Source organism: Balaenoptera borealis (genome assembly GCF_965194805.1).
Source record: "Balaenoptera borealis genome assembly, chromosome: 1".
Lineage (NCBI taxonomy): Eukaryota > Metazoa > Chordata > Mammalia > Artiodactyla > Balaenopteridae > Balaenoptera > Balaenoptera borealis.
Genome location: NC_138860.1, coordinates 179,931,043 through 179,940,641, shown reverse-complemented (window position 1 = coordinate 179,940,641; position 9,599 = coordinate 179,931,043). Strand labels below are relative to the sequence as shown.

At 58.5% G+C, this 9,599-nt stretch overlaps 1 protein-coding gene across 1 annotated transcript in view; it reads right to left on the bottom strand.

The window, feature by feature from the left end:
• Window positions 1–3,863: 3,863 nt before the first annotated feature.
• ALDH4A1 (aldehyde dehydrogenase 4 family member A1) overlaps window positions 3,864–9,599 on the bottom strand; it is a 31,442-nt gene continuing 25,706 nt past the window's right edge. The window contains exons 10-15 of the mRNA XM_082402944.1: window positions 9,125–9,321; window positions 8,947–8,994; window positions 7,996–8,148; window positions 7,109–7,230; window positions 6,080–6,198; window positions 3,864–5,357 (exon numbers count right to left, since the gene is read on the bottom strand). Coding sequence (XP_082259070.1) covers window positions 5,245–5,357; window positions 6,080–6,198; window positions 7,109–7,230; window positions 7,996–8,148; window positions 8,947–8,994; window positions 9,125–9,321 — 752 coding nt within the window. The 3' untranslated portion in view covers window positions 3,864–5,244. The remainder of the gene's footprint in view (window positions 5,358–6,079; window positions 6,199–7,108; window positions 7,231–7,995; window positions 8,149–8,946; window positions 8,995–9,124; window positions 9,322–9,599) is intronic.

The following is a 9,599-nucleotide window of genomic DNA, read 5'->3' as shown; positions in this document are numbered from 1 at the left end:
TGACCCCTAGAAGCTGGGGAACTAGGGGTCAGCTAAGGCCTGAAGGAGGGACTCTGCTGTGGTTGGGACACCTTCTTGAGTCCAGAGATCCACTCAAGCCAGCTGTGTCTCATTCAGAAAAAGATCTGAAGATTCCAAATGACCACAAGCCCAATAAGAGCCAAAAAGGTGATAGTGGCTAAAGGGAGCATAAAGGGCTGGGATGGGGAAGGGGGCTGGTCCTGTTCTGTGGGGCTCTGGAGGGCCCCGCCTGCACCACCGGACAGGAGCCAACCAGCAGGCCCTGACTCGGCTCAGCTTCCTCGCCTGTAAAATGCACACAGCCACCTCAGACAAGGGTGATTAAATGGGATGGATACATCAAGCACCTACTTAATAAATGATAGTGAATATTACGTTACAGCGTTGATGGCTTTTGTCCTAGTATGGAACTGGCATGGGTCCCTCGATTCTAGGCCCAGTAAAGGGCTAGGGTCTATGATTCTGTATGACTCTCCTTCCTAAGACTCAGATCTCTCCACAAGCCTCACTCTCCTTCCGACAACACCTGCCCGGATGCACCTCACCAAGCAGGTGCCCAGCAGAACATCAGCTCCCTCGTTTCTCCCAGGCCTCTGTGTGCTAAATGCTCGGGAGGCTGAGGAGTACCTGCCGGGCACCTGGGGCCTGGAGGGAGGGCATGGCAGAGCCCCAGAACAGAAAGCTCATGTACCCCGGCACCTAGGGTCATATGGTACCCGCTCCACCATCCAGGGTAGCTGTCAACAACCCGGGGGAGGGGGACAAGGCTGGCTATGTCTGGAGCCAGTGTCAGCCATACCTACTCCCATCCACCTGCTGGATGGCTCCCACCCAGAAGCTGCTGCATTCCTTCGAGGGACCAGGACAAGGGGGTGCTGGTATAGCCAGCTCTTGCCCCTGTACCTGTCCCTTACTGAACAAGTCTCCCTGAGGCTCCCTAAGCCTCAGTTTCCTCATCTGTGAAATGGGGCCAAGATAATACTTACCTCCCTCCCAGGCTGGTGTGGTCCAAGCTAATTAGCAGGAGCACCTGCCCATGGATAGGTGCTCAGGGAAGCCCAGCTTCATCTCCTTCCTGGGCACAGGCATCCAGGATGAGGGTATTGAGAGGGTGGGTGAAGGTAAGTTCTCATTCACTGAGCATCTCACTCTGTGCAGGGCACGGGACCTGGCACTTTGCTCTAAAACATGTCATTCGATCCCCAGCTCCCACAGAAACGTCAGCTCTGAGATTGGGGAGGCCAAGGCACAGGTAAGAGGGGTTAAGGCAGGACATCAGGGCTGTGCTCAGTGCCCAGGCAGGCAGACATGAGGAACAGAAACCCAGGCAGTCATCTCCTACTGGTGCACTGGTTACTTCACCCATGTGTGCCTTAGTCTCCTCATCTGTAAAATGGGACTAACGGAATGTACCTTGGGGGGTTGCGGTGAGAATCTGAGGGTGTGACGTCCAAAGCATTTAGCGCAATGCCTGGCACACAGCCTGCGTTCAAGTAATGGTGACTCTTACTATTTCCTACGCGCCTCTAGACAGAGGACCTACGGGAACTTTGATGATGAATGTGTCGGTAGGGGAATTAATGAAAACGAAGGCGTGACTCTGTGAAGAGCGTGGGTCTGCACCCTGCTGCTTCCTCTTGCCCCCCAGGAGCTCCAGGTCTGCCTGGTGACCGGGGCACAGGTGGCCCCTCATTTCCTTAGCGTGCACACCCCACTGGCGGCACCGCGGTGGCAGGGACATCCAGCCTCAGTCAAATGGTTCACGCTCCAGCCCAGACCTGTGGCAGGGCCCCCGGCCACAGCAGGGAAATGAAGAGGCTCCTTGGGCCACCGTGGACATGGGGACTTACTGCGGTGACCATGCAAAGAGGCCTCTGGCACCCGGGTGGGCACTGGGCCTTCGGGAGCCACCAGCCCCAAGCCTGGGGGACAAGGGAGGGCAGACAGAACGGAGTGAACGACAGCTTGGAGCCACCCCCTGACCTCGTTCAGTGGAGTCAGAGGCACCAGGGTAAAATGACGCTGGTAGAGGCATAGCTGGGAGTCGGGGACCTGATGGAGCAGGTGGAGAGGAGCGTGGGCTGCGGCACCCACAGCCCTGGGTTCTAACCCGGCCCTTTACTAACCAGCTATGTGACCTTGGGCTCGTCATTCTACCTCTGACCTCCACTCGCCCTTCCATAGAATGCTGTAATAGTTACCTGGTAAGGTCAACGTCAAGGCTCTGAGACTAGGTAGGTAAAACACTTGGCCAGTCATCAGCCAACTCTGCGGCTGTCTCAGTGTGACCTTGAGTAAGTCACTCCATTCAGCAAGGTTAACGAGGCCTATGTACCACCCCCACCCCCCACCCCGCCCCCCGCCGACGACAAAAGGCAGTTGCCTCCCTTCCCTTCCGTGAGCTCCAGTCAGAGCACTCTGGGTGCTGCCCTTTGTCCCTGACTCAAGCCCCCTTTGGCACAAATCAGTAGCAGCCCCTGGGTGAGCCAGGGCAGGGGCTCTGCCCGGGGTTGAGTCCCCTCCCCTTCCCACAGCTCTGAGATCCTCCAGCCAACAGCCCTAAACAATGGACCCTCAGACAGGGTGGTGTCTGTGTGGTTTAGGACCAGCTCTGTTTACATTATCTGTGGGTGGAGACAGGTCAGGACACACGTGTCTTCCCCTCCAAGTCAGCTGGCCCAGGTGGGTTTGGACCCACGGATTCCAGGCTCAAGCTAACTGGCCACAGTTGCTCCCTGCCATGTCACCTGGCCAACTAAGCAGATCTTTGCGAGCCATGTGTGGACATCTGGGTGGAAGAGAGAGAATGGGTTTTGGAATCAGACAGACCTGGGTTTCCACCCCACAGATAGCATACCCTCAGCAAGTCCCTTCACCTTTCTACATCCCAGTACCCTCATCTGCAAAATGGGAGCACAGCAGTACTTCCTTCATAAGACTTGTGAGTGAAAAAAACATATGCATACTCTTTGGCACGTGTATGACTCAGGGTTCTGAAGAGAAGCGGAACCTCTATGAGGCGTAGAGAGAGACAGACACAGGGAGAGAGATTTATTGTAAGAAAGTAGCTCACGTGATCATGGAGGCTGGTAAGTTCAGAATTTGTAGTGCCGGCCAGCAGGCCAGAGACGCAGGAAGTTGCAGTTGAGTCCAAAGGCAGCCACGGGCAGAATTCCTTCTTGCTTGGGGGAGACCGGCCTTTGTTCTGTTAAGGCCTTCAACTGACTGGATGAGGCCCACTCACATTATGGAGGGTCATCTGCTTTCCTCAGAGTCCACTGATTTAAATGTTAATCTCATCCAAAAAAACACCTCCATGGAAACATCCAGAATAATGCTTAAGTAGGTATCTGGGCACCACAGCCCAGCCAACTTGACCCATAAACTTAACTATCACAGCACATAACAGTGGTTGTTATAACAATGGGTAAATGGGTAACACTGTTGAATCATTAATTACCTAGCTGGCATTGCTCTGAGCACTTATATGAATTAACTCATTGAATTCTCAAGACAACCTGTGTGCATGTGAGTGCACACACGTGCGTGTGTGTGTGTGTGTGTGTGTGTGTGTGTGTGTGTGTGGTTATTTCCATCTAAGACATGAAGAGACAGAGGGTCAGAGAGATTGCACAACTTTTTGGAGCCGGGATTTGAACCCAGGCCCTCCGGCACCAGAGTTCCTGCCACACACAGCAGGGATTCCGGCCATCAGCGCTCACCCTTCCTTCCATCACACCAAGGGCGCTGCCCTCCTGACACCTAATGACACACTGGCAACTCCGTAGGACGTAGAAGGTGACCAGTCCCCACTAACCCCACCAGAAAGACCACCGACTTGGTTAGGTAAGAGGCATTTTATTAGGTGGCATCAGGCGGATCCTATTGCCACCTCACAGTGTAGAACCAGTAGAATCAGGAACACCTCCGGCCCCCGCTGCCTGACCTGGCCCCTTGTGGGAAACAACCCGGGCAGCATCAGGACCCACCCCTGACCGGGGGCCAAGGTGTGTGACCGTGCACTTGAGGAATGGCGACTCCAGCCCCGCAGGGGCCCCATGCCAGCTGTGCTTGAGGAGGGCCCAGCCCTTCCGGGGCCCCCTAAAAACTGTCCTCCAAAGTCACCACTTCTCATTCACTGGCCACCCAGAATCTACCCAGGATGCATTTGCAAGTGTCCACCGATTGGCTGCGTCAAGGAACAGGCCTCCTAGGGGCCAGTCCACACAGAGCCACTAACATGCAAAGGAGGGATGATTCTAGAGGCAAGCCTCAGCCCGAGCTGGACGGGGACCCAAGGAGAGGTCTCAGGGTGCTGGGGAAGGTGGGAGCAACATGTACCCGGGCCTGTTCAACCACAGCCAGTGGGTGCTGAGCTCCTGCAGGAAACCCCAGGCTCTAGAGGCAGGACCCGAGAGCTAAGGGAAGCAGCAGGAAGGGCCCCCCAAAGTCTGCCAATCTCACAGCCCAAACAGGAAGGACTAGCACATCCCACACCTTGGCAGGTGGCCTGCAGCAGTCCCCCCAGACCCCCAAATGGAGATAGCCAGGAATCCGTGGGTCTCAGGTGAGCTCAGGCACTCTGGAGCAAGGCACACGGGGTCTAAGGCATTTGGTTGGGCACAGGTACCTGCTGGTACAGGCATATCTAGGCAAAGAGCTAGTGAGCCGCCCGGACTAAAGAGGGCAAGGCCAGCTGGTGCCCCCATGCCCTGCAGCCACGACTTGCCAGCCCTGTAGGCCATTGTGGCCACACGTAATCCTGGAGACCCGGAGAAGCCGGGGCCAAGGCCGGGGGCCTCTGTGGGTGGTGAGGTTTGCCAGGGGCCCCAGAGCTGCCTCCTTTTCCTCCACGGATCCGTGAGCTACTCTACCACCATTCCTCAGGTCCCTGAGCCACTGGGCCACAGTGTAGAGGAAAGGGAAGGGGACAGATGGAGAACCAGCAGGGCACCAAGGTCACACCTACCAGATGGAATTTCTAGGACAGCCGATGGGGTCAAGGGTGGCGGCCCTGTTCTCCCCACAGCATGATCTCAAACCAGAGCCCGGCATCTGACTCCAAGGGTGGGTAAGGCCAGTGGCGGGCAGGGGGCAGGCCTCGGCCCTAGAAAGGGGGTCGTCCCGTGGGGAGCAGGGTGGAGGGCCTGGGGTGGGGTCAGTGCACTGAGGTCAGTCGTTTGGACAGACAGACGAGTGGACGGCGGAGGCGCCGAGCAGGGCTCACTGCATGTACGGGTAGCGCCAATCCCCCAGAGGCTTGTGGGTCTCCTTGATGACCTGGGGTGACGTCCACCGCAGGATGTAGTGGGGCCCTCCTGGCTTGTCATTAGTCCCTGTGGAAAAGACAGCTCTGTTTATCTCCAGAAAGATACAACGGCTCTGGGCAGAGGGAAAAGGAGTGGGGAGGAGCTGATGGAATAAATGGGGCACCAGCATGGGCAGCAAACTGCCAAACTAACCCTAACACAGTCACAGCGGCCAGGGTTTCCCGAGCACATCTGTGCGGAGGGCACTCAGCCGGAGGTCGAGCAAGGCAGGAGCCGGCGAGCAGGCAGGACGCCCATGCTCCCCAGGTCCCTGCACACCACCTGCAAGAGGTGTCCGGGAGGCAGGGGAGCACCGTGGAGGGCGCTGGACTGGGAGTCGGGAGACCTGGTTTCCGGCCCTTGGGAACTCTGGCAAGTCACCGCCCCTTGCCGACCCTCAGTTTCCTTATTTGTAAACAGGAGGGGGATGGACTACGGTGGCCTGGAGTATGACAGTAAAAGGTGTGGGCGCTGGGACCCAAATCCCAGCTCCACCACTCTCTAGCCATGTGCCCTTGGGCAAGTCACTTCACCTCCCTGGGCCTCAGTTTCCCCCTCTATAAAATGGGAAGAAGAATGGCAGCACCTGAGCTCAGGAGGCTGTTGGCAGGACTCTGAGTTAGCACAGGGCTGGCCCACAGTGTTCAGTAAATGGTGCTACTGCTATTCCTCTTAACACCCTTGAGATGAAGGACCGAGGGTCTCCCGCCAGGAACTTGGCCCCCCTCTGGAAAGGGGGACCCACTCACCAGAGGTTCGGGCCCCCCCGAAGGGCTGCTGGCCCACCACCGAGCCAGTGGACTTGTCGTTGATGTAGAAGTTGCCGGCAGCGTTCCTCAGCATCTCTGTGGCCTCCCGGACAACATCCCTACAAGGCAGGGCAGCGGTAAGAGGGCAGCCAGCTCACCCTCGTTCCAGACCCAGGGCCAACCTCCAACACCCCCGTCCCAGCCCACATGGGCCACCCTGGTGAGCATGAGGCCAGCCGCCAGCTCTGGGCTCTTGACAGGCTCCTGGGAGTCTCTGAGGCTCAGCCCCCTCCTCTGAAAAGGGGGTTAGCATGCCTCCCTCGCAGGGCATCTGTGAGGGCTGGATGAGGGTCAGGCTGCATGCACTCGAGGGAGTGGCCCATCTTGGTCCAATTTTCCTGCCCTTGGGAGATGGGGAACCTCCAGACCCCCAGCCTGCCCCTCAGGTTCCAATCCCACCTCCATTCTTAAAGGCAGACACAGGGAGACAAGCAGTACCACGGAGAAAGGAAAGGGCAAAGCCTCAGGTTTAGTGCAGACACGGGGAGACAAGCAGTACCACGGAGAAAGGAAAGGGCAAAGCCTCAGGTTTAGCCTCAGGTTTAGTGCAGACACGGGGAGACAAGCAATACCACAGAGAAAGGAAAGGGCAAAGCCTCAGGTTTAGTGACCCGGTGCTCAAGTTGGAATCCTGCCTCTGCCAGACAAGCAGTGTACCTGGGCCCAAGCCTCTGTCTTCCACTCTGCAGCGCCATCAGACCCGGGGAGCAGGTCAAAGGCACTGATTCCCCGGCCCCACCCCTAGACACCCACATTCAGCAGCCAATAGTGGGGCCCTGGAATCTGCATTTTAACAAAGAGCCCACTGCCTGTGTCTACCTGCCGGTCAGGGCGGAGGTGAGGAGAATGGAGAGAAGCAAGGGCAGCATTATTACTAGGATCAGCGCCCAGGAGGGCAGTCTCCGGGGACAGCAGGGTCCTGTGGGGACAGGACACCGGGACTAGAGTGGAGGGGCTGTGGCCACTCACTTATCCTGGGCAAATACTGCCCCCGTGAGGCCATAGCTCGTGGTGCTGTCGACCAGCCTCAGCGTCTCTTTGTACTTGTCATCCGGGTAGACGTACACGGTCAGCACAGGCCCGAAGATCTCCTGGGAGAGAAGCCCCAGGGTCAGGCCCCACCTGGACCAACACCCCGAGGCCTCCCATCTCCCTGCTCTGGCCTCCGCCTCTCCCCATCCCCCTCCTCAGCCCCTGCAGGAAGGGCCAGGCGCTGCCTCCCGCTGGGTTCCCTCGGGGATGGCTTCCACCCTGCCCACCCCACCCCAACCTGGCAGAAGATCCAAGGGGTCTCTGGCCTCCCTGCCAGCCAGACCCACACCCAGAGCCAAGGGCCCAGGCCCTTGGAAAGGAGAGACTTCTGGCAACAGCCGGCCCAGGAACTGCCCGATGGTATCACCGTCCCCTCTGCCATCGAGGGGCTGGAGGAAGACCCCCACCCCTGCACTGTCCTCCTGGGCAAGCGCCCTGACCTCTCGGAGCCTCAGTTTCTCATCTGTAAAATGGGAACGATATGCCCACCTCATCTCTGTCAAATGCCCGGCCCACAGTTAAGAGTCTACAAGTGTCAGCCACTGAGATGGCCGCAGGGGCCTCAGTGGCTGTGGACAGCACAAGTGCCATGACACCAGCCCGGGTCAACAGTGTCGAAGACAGAGCACTGGATTTGGGGTCAGGAGGCCTGAGCTCAGGGCCTGGCTCTGCTCTCACCGGGTGTGAGACGGTCCCCTTGTAGGGCCTCGCTTTCCACATCTGCGAGATGGGATGACGCCCCGTGAAGCACCAGGGCCCTGTGCGTGTGCCATGCTCGGGGGAGAGGTTGCCTCCTCCCGGCCCCGGGCCGCCCGTCCCATCACCTCCTTCATGATGGGATCCTGGGGGTCCTTGCTCTCGATGATGCAGGGCTCCACGAAGTAGCCCACGGAGTCGTCACACTGGCCCCCGGCCAGGACGGTGAGGCTGGGCGAGGAGTGGGCGTGCTCCAGCCACTTCCTGATGCGGCTGAAGGACTGGGGGGGTGGGGTGGGGTAGGGGGCGTCAAGGGCTGGCTGGAGGCCATTCCCAGCAGCAGCCCCCTGACACACTCACCCCAAACACCTGTCCCTGAAGGGCCCAAATTCTGAAGTGGGGGGAGGGGGGGGAGGGGGCCCTGACAGCAAAAGTCGAGGCCTGGCTGAGCCAGGGCAGAGACAAGGGCAGATGTGCACGCTTGTGTGTGTGTGTGTGTGTATGTGTGTGTTAGAACTACAAACATCACAAACACACATATAAACGTATGGCCATGAATTTTTAGGTTTACGTATGTAGGCACACATATGCCTGCATTATATGGATGTTTGTTATGTGTATGTGCTTGGGCATGCAGACCCACAAGCGTGCCTATATACACGTATGAACCTGTACACAAATGTTTCTGTATAGGATATGTGTGCATGCGGGTGTGCGTGTGTTTACGTGGGTGAATCTACAGGCATGCTCCCGCTCAGAGATCTAAATGAACGTGTTCACGGCTGTGCATGTACGTGCGTGTTCGGGTTGATGCATGCGGTGTCCAGGCCTATTTGTATGTGTGCGTGTGAACACAGGCACTTAAAGGGGGCTTGTCGAGCCTGGGGCAGGGTGTGCGGGAGGCGAGTTGCCCTCTGGGTAAGGATGCCTCTGCCCTTTTCAGAGCTGGCAGGGGTGGTGCGTGGCTATCAGGCTGCCCTGCTTGAAGCAGCAGGTCTGGGTCGCCCCTGTAGCTGTCCCTACCCCTCCCACCCAGTCCAGGCACGGGACCCCGGGAACGGCCTGCTTCCTGCTCATACCTTGGCATCAATCACGGCGGAGAAGAAGCTCCCAAAATCCTCTGCAGGCTGGAAGCAAGGGAGACATGGGAGGAGACAGAGTCGGAGACAAAGGGAGCGCCCTCCCCGCACACACCCCCCAGCCTTCAATCCCATCAGCCCCCCGCTGGGCCGTGGCGGGGAGGCCTGCGCCACTCACGTTGCCCACTTTGATCCTGCTGCGCTCCTCCAGCAGCCGCCCTTTGATCTGTGGCCACAGCGAGCGGGGCACGTAGAGGCGGGAGCAGGCTGAGCACTTCTGGCCGCCGTACTCGAAGGCTGAGCGCAGGGTCCCGCTCACCACGCTGTCCACGTCAGCCGAGCAGTGAACAAAGTGGAAGTTCTTCCCGCCACACTCTTCAGGGGTGGGGCGGGGGGGTGGAGGAGCATGAGTAGGGGGTGGGCTCCCCAGGCCAGCCCAGGGGCCCAACGCACTGCCTCCACCCGTCCGCAGGGCCCTGCGACCAGCCCCAGTACTGGGAGGACAAGGGCATGAGAAGGCAGAGTCGGAGCCCGACAACCTCCCAGAAACTGATCAGCCAGGCCTGTCCTCCCACCCTACAGATGAGAAAATGGAGGCCCAGGCAAGGGTGAAGGGTACCAGGGGGCATCAGGACCAGCTCCCCCATCTCACA